Here is a 23069-nt window from a genome sequence, read left to right as displayed (position 1 = left end):
AAATGTGGCGTGCCTTTGTTACTAGGGGAAAATGTGGAGTGCCGTGGGGCTAGCGAATGTCTGCAATGCCATATTGTAATATGCAAAAGATCCCAAAAGTAAGTAAACATCAATTATTTATAATTAAGCACCTCACATTAAAGTACTAAAAATTAAACAAAAAACAACACTTTTGCATTTGAGCCGGTTCTGGCAGTGATGGACACGTGTCAAGACAACATAATTTCTAAAATGTGGCGTGCCTTTGTTACCAGGGGAAATGGAAGGGAGAAGTTTTGAGTAGTTGCACATAGCGGAGGTTGTGAGTCGTGATAAGACAAGCTTTAAACATCCGCTGTTCTCTTTCCTGTCTGACCTACATAATGGTCAGGGCTGACTTGATTTTTGGCTGTGCTTGATCAGCCTGACTTTGGGCCAGATCATCTAGATGGCGGGACCCAACGCGGCTTGGATGTCTTACGTTTGTGTTAGGTTGGCACGTGTGAACACGTGGAGTGCTTGTGGAGAGGAGTTCCGTGGGGCTAGTGAATGTCTGTAATGCCATATTGTAATTATTATATGCAAAAGATCCCAAAAGTAAGTAAACATAAATTATTTGTAATTAAGCACCTCATATTAAAGTAATACTATTTAGACATAAAACAACACTTCTGCATTTGAGCCATGTCCGGCAGTGATGGACATGTGTCAAGACAACATAATTTCTAAAATGTGGCGTGCCTTTGTTACTTGGGGAAAATGGAAGGGATAAGTTTTGAGTTGTTGCACATAGCAGAGGTTGTGAGTCATGATAAGACAAGTGTAATGATACATATAGGTGTGTTGTGGAAAAATCTTTTCTTTTGTGGACTTTTAGCTATATGTAGATGTGCCACATGTAATGAGGATAAAGCACTCCTTTTAAGTTGCGCCGCGTTAACATATGTTTGACACTTTTAGACACTACTTGTATAGGAAAACTATTTTTACATATCTCTAAAAAAGACTATTGTTTTACATTTTTTTGAGGATTAACTATTGTTTTACATATAAGTAGATATCTAAGTTTATCTTGAATCCTATCTTTATTCAAGATTCTGGCAGCAGTAGCAGCTACAATAGAAAAAATCTAGAGGCAGTTTCTGTGGGACATCTTGGGGGATAAAAAAACTTTCACTTGGCAGAATTGAAGAAGTTTAGAAGGCAAAGGAGGTGGGAGGGCTAGGCCTTGGAAAAGTCAAGGAGAAAAATAGAAGTTTGCTGTGCAAGTGGTGGTGGCACTTTGGGGAGGAAAAAGAAGCTTTTTAGCGAAAGGTAGTCGCTGATAAATATGGATATGCTAGTAGAGGGTGGATCCCCAGAGTAAGGTGGAGAACCTCAATATCCAAAATGTGGAATGACTTTGTTGGGTTTTTTTTTTTTTTTTTGAGAGAACAACATTTTTATTAGAAGCCCACCAAAGCGAATGCAATGCGGGGAAGGAATACAACATAAAGCTAAAAAACCAAACGTGGACAAAATATAGTTGCCACTACATTGGAGGCCTAACCCTCAACCAATGTTTTAAATAGCTATGCTATGTAGTGTGTAGCTTAGCCTTAACGCTATATAGCTCATGAAAATAGCTTAAGTCTCATGTAGCCTATGCTACATGATAATTTGTGTACGCTACATGCTACACGCTACGTAACTCACATTAAAAGTTATTTTTTAATACAACATGAAAGTCAATGTTTTCAATGATTGGTTACAAATTCCTATTTTCAATAGAAATTTCTTAATCTTTTCAATGCTTTTAGTAAAATAATATAAGTAACAATATTAAATTGATTTCATTGCTTTTTCTTTACCTTTATATTTAATCATTGCCCTTTTGTATTACTTTAGGTTGCATTTGGTTACACCAAATATGATGAATTTTTGTTAATTTCATTATAAATCAGTCTAATTTGGTGCAGAATGTTATGAATTGGTGCAACCATATGCAACCTTGATTAAAGATCTAGAAGTAACTTATAGCTTACACTACACGCTATGTAGCTTAGGCTTCATGCTTAAGAGAGGTGAACACTATGCTACCCATTATTTTCTATTTAAAACACTGCCCTCAACATTGAATTTAACTTTCCTAACCTCTTCCACAAAGGAGCTCCTATTTTGGAAACAAAAACCATTCCTCTCCCTCAGATTATCCACATCACTGCCATTATGACCCTTATCACTTTACCATCTTTTCTAGGCCCTCCCCCATGCCAAGCCCACGAAAGATCGTATACCGACTTCGGCATCACCCATGCCACATTGGAGATACCTAGGAAGTAGTCCCAAACTTGTTAAGTGAAGGAGCAATGAATGAAGTGATGATCTATCGATTCTGCATCAACCATATGCAAAATACAAATATTAGGGAGGAGCATAGATCTCTTTTGAAGGTTATCAATCAATAACACCATTTTCCTTCCCACGAACTGCACGAAGGACAACTCTCGGAGGGAGTCCATAATACTAGAATGAAAGGGATGAGAAGAACTTGTTGACCGAGGTGGATCCAGAAGTATCCTATATAAGGACCGAACGGAGAAGTGACACGTGCCACACTATATAATCCTTTTCCCCAATTGAAGGTGAGAAGAGTCTGAGACGGTCCAATAAAGATGCCAATTCCTCGGTTTCCTCATCGATTATATCTCTTCTGCATGAAGGCAACTACACCAATAAACTACCAGAAATGGAGAAGCAACGATCCACTATGATGTTCCTTTTGATTGCTAGACTAGCCAACTCTTGGAAAAACCTACTGAAGTTTCTTATCCCCACACCATGTCTTCCCAGAACTAAATATGGCCCCATCTCCCAACACAAGGGTGACTCCTTGACTAAATTTGGATGACGTCAACTTCACAAATTTCTAAAGATTGGAAGCAAGGTAAAATGAAGAACTTTTAACCTTCCAACCACCTGGATGATCTAACCTAGAATGAGGTGCTGAAATTAAATAACGGATTAATTAAAGCATTCAAAACACAAAATAAAACTACTCTATCACAAAGTTAAAGAATCCAAATAACAAAACATGTTCTAGTTCAAAGCTGTAAATAATCCCGTGATGCAGATGTAATAAAATATGAATCAATTAGGATCTATAGAAGTTTTGGGAGCCGTACTTGCACGTTGATGCATGGCAGATGGTCTAACCTAGAATGAGGTGCTTCAACTAAATAACAAATTAATTTAAAGCATTCAAAATACAAAATAAAACTACTCTATCACAAAGTTAAAGAATTCAATCCCACAATGCAAATGTAACAAAATATGAATAGATTAGGATCTATGGAAGGTAGAACTTCCATCTAGCATAGGAATTATTCTTAATTTTAAGGGATTCACTTGGTTTACGGTTTTGGCTAAACTAGGTTTAGGTTTAGGGTTTTAGATTTTGGGAATTGGGGATCTAGGGTTGTGAGAATTAGGTTTTTGGGATTTAAGATTTTTAGGGTTAATGGTCAAGAGGAAGAGAGAAATGATGGAGACGGAGCAAGAGGGCCACGGAACAAGGGGGTTGTCCGTACCGTACACGTGTGTCTGTACGGTCATACGAACAAGGACTTGGGGTCGATGGAGGTCAGGGTAGGTTGGGTTAGGGTTTGATTGAGTTGATTTGAAACAAAAGAAAAAGAAGAGGAAGAATAAAAAGAGAAGATGAGAAAACATAAAGCAGATGAACTACCTTGAAGAGAAGAATGAGAGAAGGATAAGTTGGAATCACTCCATGACATCGCACCAAATCCAATCACAGGAGGTTTTTGTTGCTCAAAAGCAAAAGAGAAATTTTATTCAATGCATCATAATCCTTTAAGGTTCACACACCCACCCCTTTATAGACTAATTGCTATTATTTTGAAATATCCAAAATACCCCCTATTGTTAAAAACATGTCGATAAAACAACACACAAATTAAATGAAACAACTAAACTAATGTCCCATGATGTCCACGGCCAAGATGGCTAAATGATCAAGATGGGCCAACGGTTCGGATGATCCAACATGCGAAATCCAACAGTCCAGATGTGTTCAATAAGCTCCTATACGCAGCCCACATGCATCTTTCCAGTGTGAGGTCTTCAAAGATGCATAAATATGCATGTGGGGGTCTTCCAACACGGCTACGTACTTGATCTGGGCCCGGTATAGTGATCATCCAACCATAGAGATGCTGGAACTGGGGCCAAAGCTCTCTTCCTCTGGTACACTCTAAATGGCGCTTGGATGTCCTCATCCCATGTGACTAGCTCTCTCCACAAGTTACCCTCTTCAGTTTCAAACCTCCATAACCACTTACCCAGGAAAGCGAAATTTGTAGTTTCCAAATCCTTGATGCCCACCCCGCCCTCTTCTATTGGGTTGCACACCTCATCCCACTTGAGGAGATGAAATTTGTTCTTGTTTCAGCCCCCCTCTATAGAAAATCTCTTCTTAACTTTTCCAATTTCCTTAGAACCGGTTTTGGACATTTGAAAAGGGACAAAGTACAATAAGATATTAGAGAAGGTTGACAACCTCCCAAAGACAAATGCTAACACTTTCAGCTCAAAAGCTTTCTCACAATTCTCTTTAAAACCTTATCCCATAAATGTTTAGCCGATTTCCCAAGACACAACGGTAAACTCAAATACCTCGAGGGAACAATCCTGCTCTGCATGCAGACATAGAGGCCAACCATGACTCCTCACTGTTTAGTCGGACCCCTAACATCTTGCTCTTGTCAACATTAATCTTTAGCCCTGAGACCAACACAGAGCAAGTCACTATCTTTCGCAGGTAATTAACCTTCACTGCATTTGCATGGCAAAGAGGCAAAGTGCTGTCTGTGTATTGAAAATGAATTACTCTAATTCCCTCATTTGCAAACCTGAAGTAAGGTCCTCCATATCCGTTACGATATGGTTGTAAAGGCTGATAAGTATAGGTAACGGTTGTGACCGTTACGCGATATGGGGGCGAAAAGGTGTAGTTGGTTTTATGGGACTGTATCGACCGTTACGAGGGTCGTATAGGCCATTACAGAGCATAACGACCATTACCGCTGTAACAATCAAAAAATGACCACATATTTTTTTCCTATTTAAATTCATTTTTCTCCCTTTTTTTCACTTTTCTTATTTCAAAAACTTTCTAGATTATTCTACAACAGATTTCGTCCACTTTTACTATATTTTTTAGGATTAAAACCGTAGATTGAAGCTGTTTGTGCAAATGGAAATCTTTGAGGGCAGTTTTTCGGAAAAATAAAGTGGTATTTATGACCTTTTTTAAATTTTTTTTATTTATTTATAGTTCTAATGCTCGATTGTGATGTGGAAATATTAGAGACACATAGCCATGTTCATAAATTCACCAGACAACCAGATACAACACTCTTACCAAGGAGCGGACCGTTATATTCTCATAAACATGTTCAAAACAAAAAATGAATACATATTTGGAATATTTGTATTATTATGGATTTTCTAAATATTTTTTCAAACTTTTTTAGGTAATTTGTTTTTCAACCGTTACAGGGGTCGTAATGGTCATTTTGCCACCGTATCAACTGTTATTGCCGATACCCGTATCGATAACAGTGGTGATTGTTACTACCACTGTTATCGATACAGAATACCTCGCCCTAAAGCTATTGATTAATCTAACCTCCTCGCTCTAATGAAGCACCTGGCTAAGAGTCTCCATTACAATCACAAAGAGGTATGGAGACAGAGGATCTCCTTGTTTGACCCCCTTGAGGCTTTGAAAAGGTCTTTTGGTGAATCATTAACCAAGATAGAGAAAACTACCAAACCAACACGAGCCTAAATCCATCCTTTCCATTTCTCCCCGCATCCTAGTTTGCCTAACATGTAATCAAGTAAGTCTCAATTCACATAATCATACGCCTTTCTCATATCCAGCTTGCAAACTATTCCACTTTTGCCCTCTCTAAACCTAGTATCAAATCAATACACTTTGTGGGCGATAAGAGTGCTATCCAAAATCCATTCCTGCCACGAAAGCTTCTTGATTTTCAGAAATGATATTTGAGAGCACTCAAAATCTTGAGGCAAGAATTTTGGCTAGGGATTTTATGAGGGCCCCCAACAAGGCTAATGGGTCTAAACTCTTTTAGACATTCAAATTCTTCAACCTTCAGGATGATTATAATGAAAGAGGCCCTAAGATCATTAAAGAGGTGGCTCCTGTTAGAAAAATCAAGAATAAAACCTAAAACAACTTTTTTAATCACGCGCCGGGATTTCTAGAAAAAGGTCATAAGGAAGTCGTCCAGACCAAGTGCCTTATCCCCCTACCCAAGTAATCAACCTGCCACTTTAACTTCTTCCTTCAATATCAGCATATTGAGAGACTCGGCTTCCTTACCAGATGAACAAGGAAAGTCTAGATTGTCTAAGCTCGGTCTTGGCTAGTTGTCAGTAGATAACAGATTCTTGTTGTACTCCAAAGTTGCATCACAAACTTTTTCTTATCCGTAACCCTTTCTCCTTAGTCCTCCCACAACCAAACTTCTAATCCCATTACATCTCACCCTAGCACTAGCAATGTTTTGAAAAAATTGAATATTTCTGTCTCCTTTTACTAAATTACTTGTGATCTTTGCCTCCATTTGATTTCCTCTTCTTTAAGGCGATTGTCATAAGCCATTGATAGATTAACACACTTTTCCTTATCTCCATTTGACAACTCCTCATCTTCTTTCAAATCTATTTACTGAATATTTTGAAGCATCTTGTCTAGATTAGCTTCCTAGGCTCTAAAAAAAAGTTCTTTCTTCCATTCCTTTAAATTTTCTTTTAACATCTTTAGCTTCAGGCATAGTCTGAACCACCAAACCTTCAACCACAAATGAGCCCCACCAGTCTTCAATTAAACGGTCAAAGTCTTCTACTTCAAGCCATGCAAGTTTGAATTTGAATGGCTTAGGACCCCAGTGCACATCTTCCACCTCTAAGACAATTGGTTAGTGGTTTGAAACAAGGCTAGGATGACCTCTTTGCTAAACTAACGGATATTTCTGTCCAATCCGCGGATATAAAAGATTTATCAAGCCATGATAAAATAGCCTAATCTTGCTTGTTTGTCTAAAGTAAACTTAGCACTCCCCATCAGTAAATCCACCTATTCGTTGCTAATCACCCAGTTAGCAAAACCTCTTGTACTACTAGTTACACGGCCTTTCGAGGATTTTTCATAAGAGAATCAAATTACATTGAAATCATTGCTAAAGCGGCAAGGAAACCCCATCTATCTCTGAAGCTGGACAACTTTCGCAGATTTTCTCTTTGGCCAGTTTGGCAAGGATCATAAATGCTTGAGAAAACCCATTAGAAATCTAACAAGATCTCCTTGAGAACCATGGAGACCGAATAGTCACCAATAAAACCATCTTCTTTGTGCCACGTGTCTAAGCTCCGGGCCACCATAATACCCCCAGCTGAGTTGATAGCATCAAGAATTGACAAGTCTTTATTTTTTATTCCTCATAACAAACCTAGAGTGTTTTTTTTGAAAGACTGAAACTTTGTTTCCTGAAGGGTTATAATACATGCCTTTGCTTTTTTGCAAGTATCTCCGACCCGAGCTCTCTTAATCTTGCTCCCCAGACCCTTGATGTTCCAACTAAGAATTGTCATTGAGTAACTGACCTTAATCCTTTGTCCCTATTTCCCCAACTGATGTTCTCGACTGAGGCGGAGTTGATTGAGCACTTGAGACAGAGCAGTTCCCTCTAGCCTTTAGGTGATTTCCTTGGCTTAACAATGAGAAGATCGTGCTAACACCACGACCCCCCTACTTTGACAAATTGAAGCAAAGCAAATATGTCCTCGTTGTGGGGCGCAAAAGATAGTCCTACCAATCTTCCCACTTGTTGTTAGACATCTTTAGACCATCTGATTTGATCTTCCATGAGCTCATGCACACCTGGCTTGGGAGTTTGGACCATCATTACCTCAACTGAATCATTATGTCCAACAACAATAGCATCTTCCCCCATCCTTGAGGCACGTAGAGGAGTTACCACCAGGGCATTAGAAAGGCAATCTTTATGGGTTAGGCCCCCCAAGAGAAACCCATCATTTACCATCGGAACTGGCTCCTTAAACAAGCCATAACCATGCCAACATTCTCCTCCTTGGCAACATCCTCGAGCTCCCCCAAATAGAGAGAATCTTGTTCAACTTCCTCGAAAACTTTGAAACATTCCCTATCCTCCGTCCTTATAGAAGAGAGCCAATTATCGCTGTCGCAGTTCACATCGCTGACATCCACTTTCTCGATTGCTCTGGGGAGATGCTCGAGCTCTGCATAACTCTCATCGGTTGAGACAACTGAGATGACACCCCCGTTTGACTGATATAAGGTTGAGACGTCCCATGTGTGATTAGGAGTGTACACGAACTGAGCTAGCTTTGTTAGCTCACTCGATTCGACTCGAAAAGCCTCGATTCGACTTGGTTCGAAGCTGAGTTCGAGTTAAGTCGAGCTGATTTTTTGAGCTTGAAAATGAGTTCAAGCTAGCCTCATGATGGGGACATCATGCGCATGCATGCCGCCCCCTACGCACGTACGCCAGAAGAAGGACACCATTGTCGATCTGGATCGATGACGGCGTTCAGGGAGTGCCTCCTAGTTAGGAGACGGAGTTTTGATTCAAAAGGGTGGGGGCCCGATAATCAAGAAAAGCCCACCATGGGATCTCATGATCGTAGCCCACTAGTCGGATTGATATTATATTTTAGGTTTTGCTTATTGTTATTATTTAGAGCATCATGAACACGTTAGATTTCTTTGTTTGATTTTTATTTTAGTTTACTTCATCGCCAAGTAATAGGTTGCGCACATAGCGCGAGTTTTGGATATATGGTTTTCTTATAAATAGGCACTCCTTGTAGTTCTTTTGATTCATAGAAGCTTAATAAAAATTCTGCGTTTTCCTACTCTCTAAGTTGTGAAGCCTAATTGGGTGCGAAGCCCTCCATTCTTCGAGGGGTTAACTACGGTGGTGCGAAGCGACATCTATCCCGATTCACCTCCATCCATCGCCATCTCTATTACACGTCTTATACCATCTACCCTTCTCATCTCCTATAATCATCTGTGTTACAAATCTGTCCCTTATTGCTTCAAATTCCCTCTCTTCAACAGATTTGCAGAATCTGGCCCTGTAGGAGGGCTGAAACTTAGACGGAGCACCATGCCCAGGCTGTAGCTCGGATCGACGTGAAATTTGGGGGTTTTGAAGCCCAAGCCTGGCTGACCACCCCCAAGGAGATGATTTTTGGGTACATGGGCCCCATACACGTGCGGCCGATCACCAGCACATGTGCGTCGGGTCCCACCCGTAGTCCGCACGTGACAATTGTCTTCTGGTTTAGGGTTCCCTCTCCTTTACTCTCTCATATTTGTTTTTCATAAACCCTAACCCTAGATGGTCCTAAATCTCCAAATTCTATCCCTATTCTCACCCTAGGATTCCCCGAATTGAAATTGGTAAATCCCTTGTATTAGGGGCTGATTACTATGCATGTGTGGATGATTATTTCTTATCTTTGAGCATCGTTTGGTCAATAAATTTTATTGATCCAGCCCTATCATGTGTAGGCCTGGACCCGCATAGATTCCTCTTAATTGAATGTTTGGACTTTTGTGTGGGATGTGGAATTTTTATGTTATTGTTTCTGAATTAGTATGATCTAAGACTGAAATCTTGCATATCATACTTGAATTTCATGTCCTGCATCAAATTTGGTATCAAAGCTAGGGTTCTTATTGGGGAATGCATTACATGTTTAGGGTTTAGTTGTTTATGTCTATTACGCATCAATTTTCATCATATATGGCTGTTTAGAGGTCCATAAACCCTGACATAAGCTGCTGAAATTTTCTGTTATCCCCTTATTTGAATTATTTTAGAAATTAACTTAGCTTTCTATATCTAGGTTTAGAAACTTTCCTTTTCTGTTTTTAGAAACTGATTTTTTAGAAACTTTCTTAATCTGTTTTTAGAAACTAATTTCCTTTCTTTTTTCTTTTTAAGAAACTAGTTTACTTTCCTTTTTCTTTTTTAGAAACTAACTGACTTTCTATTTTTAGAAACTTTCCTTTTTCTTTTTTTAGAAACTAGGTTGTTTTTTTAAATATAGAAACTTTCCTAATTTGTTTTTAGAAAAATTCTTTTTTTTCGTTTTTAGAAACTAGGTTACTTTTTTAGGAATTTTGTTTTTTTAGAAACCTTCCTAATTTGTTTTTAGAAACTTTCCTTTTTTCGTTTTTAGTAACTAGGTTGCTTTTTTAGAAACTTTCCTAATTTGTTTTTAGAAACTTTCCTTTTTCGTTTTTAGTAACTAGGTTGTTTCTTAAATTTTTTTTATTATTTTAAATCTTATATTTTGACAACTATATTGCTGAATTTTGGTTTGCACCCTACACTAAACATGGAACAACTGCTAGAGTCACTAAACAAGCTGTCCCAGCAGATCGAGTCTTTAGATAAGCGCTTGGAAATGGACCAATTCTTTGAACAACTTGATGTATGCATTACTCGATTAAAGACTATTGCCAGGACAAACCCCACCATTGGGGTAAATGTTCAATCTCAGGCAGGTGGCCTGGAGGATAGATCAATGAATGAAGTTGGTCAAGGAATCAATTATGGGCGTGCACCTGTGCACCCACCCCATGAAGGACATCAAGACCACTATTTTGAGGGGTACAACATGTGCGGCCTTGTGGCTGGAGAAAATGCACTAGAGGTTAGTGTAGAGTAACCCACTGAGGCCATTTCAGTAATGGATGAGTTACGTGATGTCTTTCCTAATGATCTACCGGATGAGTCTCCCCCTAGGAGGGATATAGAGCACACCAGAACATGGGACACCGTAATACATATAGTCGAGTTTGCGTGTAATAGTTCTGTCGATAGGTCCACAGGTCTCAGTCTTTATGAAGTCATTACTGTTTATAAACCTGGGAAACCTATTGATCTTGTCCCTATGTCACAGTCCCATATGGTGTTAGAGCTTGTAGAGTCTTTTGTGCATCACATTCATTCATAGCATCAAGAAATTAGTCAGAAGATCCCTACTGGTAATGAACATTACAAATTTTCTGCAAACTAGCATAAACGTTTTAAAGAATTCAATATTAGGGACTCTGATGGTTCGCATCAGGCCTGAGTAGTACCCTCCGGAGGCCGTTCATAAGTTACACGCGTGTAGCGCTGGACCCTTCAAAATTATAAAACGAAATGGTCTCAATGTGTATAAGGTAGATCTTTCATTTTTCATGAGAATTAGTTTCACATTCGATGTGGAGGATCTAGTTACTTTTCAGGGGACCACTGATACTTTGTCCGACCCTTTGCCCACCCATCCCGATTCTCCATATTTATCCCTTGAACCATGGCCCCTTCCCGACCCATTTTTCCAGCCTCTACCTCCCATACCTACTCTTCTTGACCTTTCTTTCCAGCCTCTACCTTTTATATTTACCCTTCCCGACCCATTTTCTCAGCCTCTACGTCCCATAGCTACCCGTTCCGACCCGTTTTTTCAGCCTCTACCTCCCATACCTACCCTTCCCGACCCATTGTCCCAGCCTCTACTTCCCATACTCACCCGTCTCGACCCATTTTTCCAGCCTCTACCTCCCATACCTACCCGTATCGACCCATTTTCCCAACCTCTACTTCCCATCCCTACTCTTCTTGACCTTTCTTCGCAGCCTCTGCCCCCCATACCTAACCTCACAGATCCAGAGAGGAAATAGATGATATCTTGGACCATCAGATAGTTTCAACATTGGACGGCGAGTTTCAGAAGTACCCGATTAAATGGAAGTCAAGGCCAGCTTCAGACAACACGTGGCTTACTGAGGAGGAGCTTCAGAGATTTGATCCTAACATCCTGGAGCGGTTCAGGAGTTTTATTTCGCCAGTGGATCTTTGCAGCCGGGGAGAATTGATGGGGACATCACGCGCACGCATGCCGCCCCTTATGCGCATACGTCAAAAGGACCCCACCGTCGATCTAGATCGATGACGACGTCCAAGAAGGGCTTCCTAGTTAGGAGAAGAAGTTTTGATTCAAAAGGGTGGGCCCGACAATCAAGAAAAGCCCACCATGAGATCTCATGATCGTAGCCCACTAGTCGGATTGATTTCATATTTTAGGTTTTGCTTATTGTTATTATTTAGAGCATCATGAACGCTTTAGATTTCTTTGTTTGGTTTTTATTTTAGTTTACTTCATCGCCAAATAATAGGTTGCGCACATGGCGCGAGTTTTGGGTATATGGTTTTCTTATAAATGGGCACCCCTTGTAGTTCTTTTTGAAGCTTAATAAAAATTCTGCGTTTTCCTACTCTCCGAGTTGTGAAGCCTAATTGGGTGCAAAGCCCTCCATTTTTCGAAAGGTTAACTACCGTGGTGCGAAGCCACATCATCCCGATTCACCTTTATCCATCGTCATCTCTATTACCTGTCTTATACCTTCCACCCTTCTCATCTTCCATAATCATCTGCGCTACAAATCCGTCCCTTATTGCATCAAATTTCCTCTCTTCAACAGATTTGCAGAATTCGGCCCTGCAGGAGGGTTGAAACTTTGATGGAGCACCACACCCCGGCCGTAGCTCGGATCAACGTGAAATTTGGGGGTTTTGAAGCCCAAGCCTGACCGACCAACCCCAAGGAGACGATTTTTGGGTATGTGGGCCCAACATACTTGCGGCCGATCACCAGCGCACGTGCGTTAGGTTCCACTCGTAGTTCGCACGTGACAGTTGTCTTCTGGTTCAGGGTTCCCTCTCCTTTACTCTCACATATTTGTTTTTCATAAACCCTAACCCTAGATGATCCTAAATCCCCAAATTCTATCCCTATTCTCACCCTAGGATTCCCTGAATTGAAATTGATAAATCCTTTGGATTAGGGGCTGATTACTATGCATGTGTGGATGATTATTTCTTATCTTTTAGCATCGTTTGGTTCATAAATTTTATTGATCCAGCCCCATCATATGTAGGCCTGGACCCGCATAGATTTCCCTTAATTGAATGTTTGGACTTTTGTGTGGGAAGTGGAATTTTTATGTTATTGTTTCTGAATTAGTATGATCTAAGCCTGAAATCTTGCATATCATACTTGAATTTCATGTTCTGCATCACCTCAGCTCAACTCGACTCGGATCGAACCAACTCGAATCGAACTCGGATCGAACCAGTTCGGTGACTTGGTTACTTTGATATTAATGTTGCTCACCATGTGTTTAATGAAATGACTCAACGAAGTCTGGCTGGTGGCAAGGAAGGTATGTATATGAAACAAATACCCTTGGCTGGTGGCAAGGAAGGTATGTATATGAAATAAATACCCTTTTTTTCTTGATTTTTATTTTGCTTAGAAGGTGTTTGATAAAAAACCTGTAAAACCACTGCCGCTGTTTTACATACAGTGAGATTTTGAAAGTGTAGTCCATGTGTTTGTGAAAATGCTGCACAGGCGAACTCAGCTCGAACTGGCCCGAGCTGCTGACCGAACCGTGTTTTACATACAGTGAGATTTTGAAGGTGTAGTCCATGTGTTTGTGAAAATGCTGCACAGGCGAACTCGACTCGAACTTGGCTCGAACTCGGCTCGAACTGGCCAGTCAGGCTTGAGGACCGAGCCGAGCCAAGTTCGAGCCGGGGTCAGCTAGTGTCCGAGCCGAGTCGAGTTGAGGCCAGCTCGACTCAGTTCGACTCGATGTACATAGGGCTGAAAGTTGGGCGGGTTCAACCCGACCGACCCAACACTGGGTTGGGCTCGGGCAGGATGTACCGGGTTTGGTCTCGAGCTTGGGCTATATAAACACCAACCCGATAAAGGTTGGGTCAGGCTTGGGTTAAGGTCTCGGGTTGCCCGACCCAACCCGAACCCGATCAATATGTAAGTTATAAATTGTAATTGAGTGTGGATCATTTGTGTTGAAGGCATAGGAAATTCTAGTGCCATCGGGTCTCATTGGTCCACGCCATTTCCAATGATTCAAGATAACAAGATATGTCAGATTTCTCTCTCTCAAATAGATTGCGTACTACATAACACGACCTTTAAAGGAGTAGTCCTAAATTTTAGCTTGTTTGTTTAGAAAAATTAAAGTTCTTTACCAGAAATAACTACATATATAGTTAATAAAATCATAGCTAAAAAAATAAGAAGTGTATTGAAATATAATAGACTAATGTAATAATGAAAATATTAGCATGTATCCGCCCAACCCGACCGAGCCCACTTGGGTTGGGCTTGGGTTGGGTTGGGTTGGGTTAGGTTTGAGGTATAGGAACCTTGGGTTGGGCTAGGGTTGAGCACCAACCTGCCCCAACCCGCCCAACTTTCAGCCCTAGATGTACACCCCTATGTGTGATGATTTAATAAATAGCAAGCACGTCGGAGAAAATCATTTCCACCATGGGGTCTCTACTCATGGTTCAGTGGTAGACACCGTGTTTCTACTCTGAGTTCATGGGTTCAAGAACCCATATGGTGTGTGTGTATTCACCTTTTAAAAAAAAGATAATCGTTTCCACTACACACCTAGGAGAAGGCATGAGAGTCCGACCTCTAAGTTCTCCATGCGTTGAAATCTTCCCTACAGGACTTGAGAGATGGCAACGCTCCCCTTTTTCACGTGTCGAGAGAAGTGGCATTCTTGCTGCCAGTCATTGAAATCCTGTCACCACGTATTGCTCTTTTCTGCATGTATTCAAGACAACAACCCTCCCCTTTCCACATATCAGAAAAAGTGTCATTCCCGCCGTCAACCATCAAGACCCCCTTGTCCACATGTTGGTGTGACTTCGGTCCGTACCACTATCTCACCTTGAGTCTGATTCCCAACTAGCCATGTCGCCCGAGCCCGAACCATGGTGTAGCTACTTGGCACATTAAACCCCTCACACTCCTCCAAACCAATAGGTTCAGATACCAATCCTCCTGCCACCAGCAGGCTAGGAGTGGGTGTAGCCATCCCTAATGCTCTTGCTATACACCCACCCACAAATGCTAGCTCCCCATTGTTGCTCACCTACCACCTCTCATCTTATCAACATTGAACATGTCATGCCCCTGTCACTTGGTGCTCCACTGGAGCACTTTGCAGATACACTTTCACCCCTTGCCTGCAAGCACCCCTCCTCGAGTATTCTGGGTGTTTTGGGTGCTCAACTGCTCAGTGGGCTCATGAATGGTTAAATGGTTCCTTCAATGGTTGCAAGAGGCTTGTTCAGAATTGGTTGGGGGGAAGGGGAGGAATGAATAGCAGGATCTTCAATAGGAAAGAAGCCTCTATTGTAGCTTTGATTGGAAGGATCTCGTCTATAATCATTAGTTATGCTCTTGCATCATGGCATTCCAAGGGGTGGTTGTTTGGTGATCTGGTGGGGGATTGGAGTAGAGTGTTTTCAAGCCCTTGATAGTTTTTGTTCTTCCTCTTTGGGGCCTTGTTTCTGTTTTCCCCGCTTTATGTGGCTTTGTGGTTCCCCATGTTCTATTTGGAAGGTGATAAGAGGGTCACCTTCTGTGTTTTGTTCTTCTGTTGTTTTTTGGTAATATATTTAGTCACTATTCAAAAAAAGAATCAATGAAGCTGACCACTGGTGGGAAGATGTGCTGGAGAAGAGAGGGTCACATCATTGGGAAGACATGCACTTGAGAAGATGATTGTTGGGTTTGTAAGATTTCCTCAAGCCCAAGGGAGTGTAATTAACAGGTCTAAGAAAGGAAATAGATGGCTGTTTTCCTTGGAAAATTGCACCTATTGAAATGTGGTTTTCATGGAAATGGTGGAAACAACAGTGGAGACTAACTTTTCAACACAATGGAATTTAAGTTGCTTTCCACTTTGCCAAACCACCCCATAAATAGTTACAATATACTATTAGGATTATCATTTAGTATTTCAATATTTCCACTTTACCAAACTGCCCGCCCCGTAAATGGTTACTATGTACTATTAAGATGATCATTTAGTATTTCAATGTTTGGACATGCCAGCAAATCTCATTTTTAATAATCACTGTGTCAAACACCCTGTATTTGTCTGACACTCTCAGTCTCAGTTAAATGGGGTGCTACATGTCAAAATGCTTTTATTCGTGGGGGACTTAGCATGTTTGGATATGTGAATCCAAGGAAAAGGAAGGGGGGCAATTTTTCTAATGATGATTTCTTTGAGCATTATTGAAATACGGATTCCAATTTTAGAGGTTTTGTTTGGATAGTAAGTGGAACTATCATATTCCTCTCACAACAGTCACCAAGTTTCTTGTGCCAAGAATCCAAAATTGGAAACTTGTAATAATTGCTTTGTGGAGTTCATCTTTTTCTTTGCCATCCAAACAAGAAATTGTCACATCAAAGGAAAACCCTTTTCCTTCTCCATTGTTTGGTATGGAATTCTCGGTATCCAAACATGGCCTAATCAATAAGGCTGCATTGGTGCTCCCACTCTAGTCTGACTCCCATCAATCCCACGTTCATTTCAACCAACCTCGTACAATGTGTCAAAGTGGGAAGGTTGTGAAAGTCATCCCCCTACTGGTATCATGATGCAGCAAAGGCATGCTCATCCATTCAAAGATGCTTGAAAAAGTTTGTATTATCTTTGGAGGCTGTTAGATATATTCAGCCCAGCTACCTGCAGAAGCAAATCCATTTTGCATAAGCACACACAGAGTAGACCTTTTTTTCTCATTGCTAAATTGTGTGCATAAACAGGAGGTTATTGCACAACTCATTCTGATTTTGGAAATGCATCTCTTGGCGTTTAGTTGTGTGGATTTCATTTGCAATAATGACTTGTAATTGGTTAGCTATTAACTTGGACACTTGCATGCGCGTTGGTGTCGAACATAGATACGGGGTGCCATACACGGTGGCACTTGAAAGCCAGATCGGCTGTGGACGAATATTATGATTTGATAGTGTATTCTAACTGTTAATCATCATCGTCGTCGTCATCATCATCATCATCAACAAGTCAACAACAACTAAGCCTTATCCCAACTAATTGGGGTTGGCTACATGAATGCTTTTCTGCCATTCCATTCTATCAAGGGCTTTGGATTGTCTTATTGTTCGGATTCATGTTGGCAGCTATGCCATAAGTTTGACACCTGCTGCCAACCTGACACAACCCTCCTTTATCCAAGCTGGGGACCGGCAATGAGAGCATAGAACTCCCACGGGTGCAATGTGTTACGTAGGTTGATTACAATCAACAATTTTGTTTGATAACTGTTTATATGTAGAAAAATCCCGAAAATTAAATGATAAGAGGAAAAAATTCTAAAAGTCACTTGTATAAACATAAAAATTAATTATTTAAATGAGCCATGTCCAAGAGAGTCAGACATGCGGACAACGGCAGATGAAGTCAACATGTTGTAATTTTAAAAAGCTTTGTACTAACTTCTTGATGATCTTGTATAGATTCAAAAGATTTCAAATATCGAGTGATTTTGGAATATTGATATTTCTGGTACATACTATTGGGGTCTTCCATTTTGTTGATTTTACATTTATTGCAAGTCTCCAATCACTGTTTTGTTCTTGAGATTCTCATTTTCTCTAAATGGAGAGTAGTTGTAATGAGATGAGCTTATAAAACTTCCTTGCATCTTCTGTTCTATAGGCTGAGTGGATGGCTCCTGAAGTGCTTCGAAATGAACCTTCAAATGAGAAGTATGTTACACTTCCTCAATTAATATAAGGGAACATTATAATTTTCTTTAGATATTGTTGAATAGGCTAGGGTTGGCAATGGACTGGGCCCAGGCTCTAGAGGCCCAAAATGCGAATACCCATGTCTGGGCAGTTCAAAATTCAAGCCAAAATAGATTCCAGGTCCACCTGTTGCCACCCCTCGTTTTGGACCTGAAGTCTAAGACTTTCGGTTGCAACTTGCAGGTGTGATGTGTATAGCTTTGGTGTCATATTATGGGAGCTTACTACCTTACAGCAACCGTGGGGAGGAATGAACCCCATGCAGGTTGTTGGGGCTGTTGGGTTTCAGCATCGCCGCCTTGACATTCCAGATGACATGGATCCCGTCATTGCCGATATCATCAGCAAGTGTTGGCAAACGTTAGTTCACCTATCATTTTTTTCTGCATTTAACCTGCCTCTTGAGTTGTCTGCTGAACTTTCTTTTATTCTTTCAGTGTGATCAGTTTACTAACAGTTTTATACTCTCTGAAAGTTTCTGTCCATTGTCTAGAATAAATATCAGAAATAGGATTTGTTCTATTTTTTATTAGAGGAATGCTAACATGCAGTCCGCTGTATAGTTCTTTGCAGTTCCTTCACTGTGCACGTGAAAAACATGTCTAATGATCACTGGTGTTGATCTGGTGGATCATCAAGCGGAGTGACTCAACAACTCTGACCATCCAATTGATGTGGGCTTTGCTTGTTGAATGTGGATGCTCTATATATCCTTTTACAAAGCCATTGGCATATAGCTACCATAGTTCAATCCCTTTGGTTTTTGCTTTTTTGGGATATGGCCTATCCGTGTAGTGGCACACCAGGACAACAAAGTAGACATGTTTTCCATGTGTACCATGAGGAAGAAAGTGCATAGAACTTCTCTTTAGTAACCTGCATATTAGCAGCACTTGTTATTATTGTAGGTTCTCTTCGTGAATCAGATATTTTGACATTCATAGAAAATTCAATAGGTAGCCCGTTCTACAGTCTACAGCTTAGTTGCAGGATCCTTCTAACTAGTTGTTGCTCTCACTTCGAAATGCACTTTGGACTCATGCTCTTACTCCTGCTTCTTAGCCATTTGTACTTGCTAACATTTTGAATCAGATGTTTCCCCGCTCCCACGTCTGAGCTTGTTGCCGCCATGCTCCACACTTTGTGCAACAGTATTGCATAGTTATCATTTTGAATCAGATGTTTCTCCGCTCCCACATCTGATGTGCACCAACTCCCATCACCATCATCCAAGCCTCAACCCAACTAATTGCAGTTGGTTATACGAATCATGTTCTGCCATTTCCTCTATCAAGGACCATATCGTTAAACCATAGGTCATCAAATCTTTTCTTTCTACCACCACATCCTTCTGTTTGGGCTGTTCCCTTGCCCACTTGTAGCCTTCAACTTGAACCTCCTAACCAGAGTTGTTCTTGGTCTTCGATATACATGGCCTAACTAACTCTCCCATAGCCAATGCAAAATGATACAAACTCAATGCTGACTCCTCTGGTGTCAGCCTACTGTAAATGGAAACTGATGCAAGAGCATGGGCCAATAGCTATCTAGAATGCATAGCTCAAGTGAAGGGAGGACTGGCTCAAACCATGACGACCCACTTGTCACTGTCCTTGGACTGTGAGTGCAAAAATCAAATTTCCTCGCCCAGGTTCTTGCGGCTGTGCTCTTTTCTTTTCTTTTTTTTCTAATTTTTTTTAAAAAAATATTTTTAAAGATAGTCCAGCAGTGGTACTGTTTTGTGGTTGTTTTGAGACTTTCAAGAGTGGGTTGTATGGGGTTATTTTGTCAATTTCATGGATGCTTAGTCGGTTGAGTGGTTTAGAGAGAATTGTGGTTTGTTGAGGATTAGTTTTGATTAGGACACTATTTCTTTTGGCTCATTGCGATTTTTTGTTTTGAAAGATAAATTCAACATGGTCAATGATTTCCTAGATACTGCGAAATATATTGCAGTCTGGTGGATATATCAGGAAAATGGTGGAAATTTTCAGTGAAACTGCAGGAGATGTTAAAAAACACATGATTACACACTTAGCACTCAAAAAATTACAACACACACACACACACACACACACACACACACATGGAGACATTCATGAATATCAGGAAAATGGTGGAAATTTTCAGTGAAACTGCAGGAGACGTTAAAAAACACATGATTACACACTTAGCACTCAAAAAATTACAACACACACACACACATGGAGACATTCATGATAGTTTTCCATTATTTAGGGGATAGAACCATGCATTGTTGGGCATTAGTGATATAAGCATTATCCAAAATAGGTTCATATGATTCGAATCTTATAGGGTGCAAGTAATAAAACAGAAAATACAACTAAAAACTGACAAGAACAAAAATAACTGCATCTCCGTTGACTGTCCGAATAAGAAAATAGCCTCGACTGTTCATCTCCCTCCCTGACTTCAATCCAAATTGATTTTCTGATAATTTATCTCATGCCTTACTCTTTGCTAGTATGACTCCTGAGCAATGTTCGAAATATCGGTATTGCGTTATGTTTCTCATCCTTGGGATATAGATTCGTATCGGTTATCGCATGGGATATATCGTTTGTATCAGATAGTTTATCACACTTTTTGGGAGACATGGGAAAACATTGGGAAAATGGTTGAATTTTTCGATGGAACTTCAAGGATTATTAAAAAAGACCTTAATACATACTTTTATGTCATAACATCTCAAAAAAGAAGTTCCCATAATAGGTTTCCTTTATATAGGGTCATAAGCTTTGCGTCGTTTGACTGAATTAATATATTCAAATTGAATGCATAACATTTAGAGCGTATGTGATGATCATCTCATCAAACACTCCTAAAAACTTCGAAATTAGTCTCAATTGAAAGTTGGTTGAAGGAAAATTCTAATAAAAAAAATATTTTAATAATTTTTAATTAAAAATGATTTTTATTTAAAAAAATTGACAAGGACTTGACAAATCAATAAATCAGCCCTCATATGTGCTTGATTTCATGTTTGGAGTGCAACATTGCAAGCAATTTGGGGAAATTTCAAAATTTCCCCAAATCAGACCACCTACACTTAAAATTTGAAATTGGAGTGTTTGCGATGATCATTTCATCAAATACTCCTAAATACTTCAAACTTAGTCTCAATTGACAGCTGGTCGAAAGAAAATTTTGAAAATAAAATAAAATATGGAGAACATGAAGAACCAATGGATATCGAAATCAAAGCTCAACTCCATGATTTTTCATGCAAAATATGAAGAACTAATGAATTTATAACCATTTGACACTGATTTAATATAATCTCAACAAAAAAAGGGATTGAAAATTGAAAATGCTCTCTGGTTCGAACATGTGGGATATATCGACACTGCCTGTGTGTTTCATATCGCACAGGTGGGATACAAGATATATCGTGGGATATATCGGTCGACATCATCGATATTTAAAACACTGCTCCTGAGTTTACTCCACTGATACTCTTCCTCCACGTCTGACATTATCTTTGTTCTTGCATTATCTTTGTTCTTGCAATCTTGTTGAATAACTTAATTAACCAAAATTGGCGAATCTTTCTCATGCACTTCCAAATCTATGATGGTATATAATACATTCCTTAGGCCTTTCTTGCTTGTATCTTTCTTATAGTTCCTTTTGCTTCAAATATCCAAATCTTACAGATGTATTTATACTGGTCACATTTGACTTTATGATTCCTTCTATCCTTAACCTCTCAGAATGGTTGCCGTTTAAAAATTTGTGGCAATAATTTCACATTTCGTTGATCTCGCTATCCTTAGCCAATGCCCCCCTTTTGTCATTGCTCTTAATGCATCTAAGATCTAGGTCCCTACATTTCCTCCTCTTCATTCCCCCCCCCCCAAAGACATCTTTCTCACCTTCTCTTCCCCAATGATGCAGGACATGAAATTTAAAGATGATATGCAAGATTTCAGGCTTAGATCATACTAATTCAGAAACAATAACATAAAAATTCCACATACCACACAAAAGTCCAAACATTCAATTAAGGGGAATCTGTGGGTCCAAGCCTACACATGATAGGGCTGGATCAATAAAATTTATGAACCAAACGATGCTCAAAGATTAGAAATAATCATCCACACATGCATAGTAATCAGGCCCTAATCCAAGGGATCTACCAATTTCAATTCAGGGAATCCTAGGGTGAGAATAGGGATAGAATTTGGGGATTCAGGACCATCTAGGGTTAGGGTTTATGAAAAAACAAATATGAGAGAGTAAAGGAGAGGGAACCCTGAACCAGACAACAACTGTCACATGCGAACCACGAGTGGGACCTGACGCACGTGTGTGGGGCCCATGTATCCAAAAATCGTCTCCTTGGGGTTGGTTGGCCAGGCTTGGGCTTCAAAACCCCTAAATTTCACGTTGATCCGAGCTAAAGGCTGGGCGTGGTGCTCCATCGAAGTTTCAACCCTGCAAGGCCAGATTCTGCAAATCTGTTGAAGAGAGGGAATTTGATGCAATAAGGGACAGATTTGTAGCGCAGATGATTATGGGAGATGAGAATGGTGGATGGTATAAGACGTGTAATAGAGATGGCGATGGATGGAGGTGAATCGGGATAGATGTGGCTTCGCACCACGGTAGTTAACCCTTCGAAGAAGGGAGGACGTTGCACCCAATTAAGCTTTACAACTCAGAGAGTAGGAAAACGCAGAATTTTTATTAATCTTCAAGGAATTCAAAGAACTACATGGGGTGCCTATTTATAGGGAAAACCATATACTCCAAAACTCGCGCCATGTGCGCAACCTATTACTTGGCGATGAAGTAAACTAAAATAAAAATCAATCAAAGAAATCTAAAGCATTTATGATGTTCTAAATAACATAAATAAGCAAAACCTAAAATATGAAATCAATCCGACTAGTGGGCTACGATCATGAGATCCCATGGTGGGCTTTTCTTGATTGTCGGGCCCACTCTTTTGAATTAAAACTTCGTCTCCTAACTAGGAAGCCCTCCCTGGACGTCGTCATCGATCCAGATCAACAGTGGGGTCTTCCTTCTGGCATACATGTGCGTGATGTCCCCATCAATTATTCCTGGCTGCGAAGATTTTGCCATTGACGAAATAAAACTCCTGAACCGCTCAAGGATGTCAGGATCAAGTCTCTGAAGCTCCTTCTCAGTGAGCCACGTACTGTCTGAAGCTGGACGTGACTTCCATTTGACCAGGTACTTCTGAAACCAACCTTCCGACGTTGAAACTATCTGATGGTCCAGGATAT

The 23069-nt window shown here is 40.2% G+C and overlaps 1 protein-coding gene across 5 annotated transcripts in view; it reads left to right on the top strand.

The window, feature by feature from the left end:
* LOC131251477 (probable serine/threonine-protein kinase SIS8) overlaps positions 1–23069 on the top strand; it is a 63496-nt gene that overhangs the window by 29532 nt on the left and 10895 nt on the right. For 2 of the 5 annotated variants that reach the window (XM_058252200.1, XM_058252204.1), the window contains exons 11-12: positions 17702–17751; positions 17977–18153. The exons of 2 other annotated variants lie outside the window; for them this stretch is intronic. In XM_058252200.1, coding sequence (XP_058108183.1) covers positions 17702–17751; positions 17977–18153 — 227 coding nt within the window. The remainder of the gene's footprint in view (positions 1–17701; positions 17752–17976; positions 18154–23069) is intronic. One more of the 5 variants, XM_058252201.1, reaches the window with a different exon arrangement.

This window comes from Magnolia sinica, chromosome 7 (assembly GCF_029962835.1).
Source record: "Magnolia sinica isolate HGM2019 chromosome 7, MsV1, whole genome shotgun sequence".
Taxonomy (NCBI): domain Eukaryota; kingdom Viridiplantae; phylum Streptophyta; class Magnoliopsida; order Magnoliales; family Magnoliaceae; genus Magnolia; species Magnolia sinica.
Note: the sequence above shows the minus strand (reverse complement) of the source record. Positions and strands in the feature narration are given on the sequence as shown.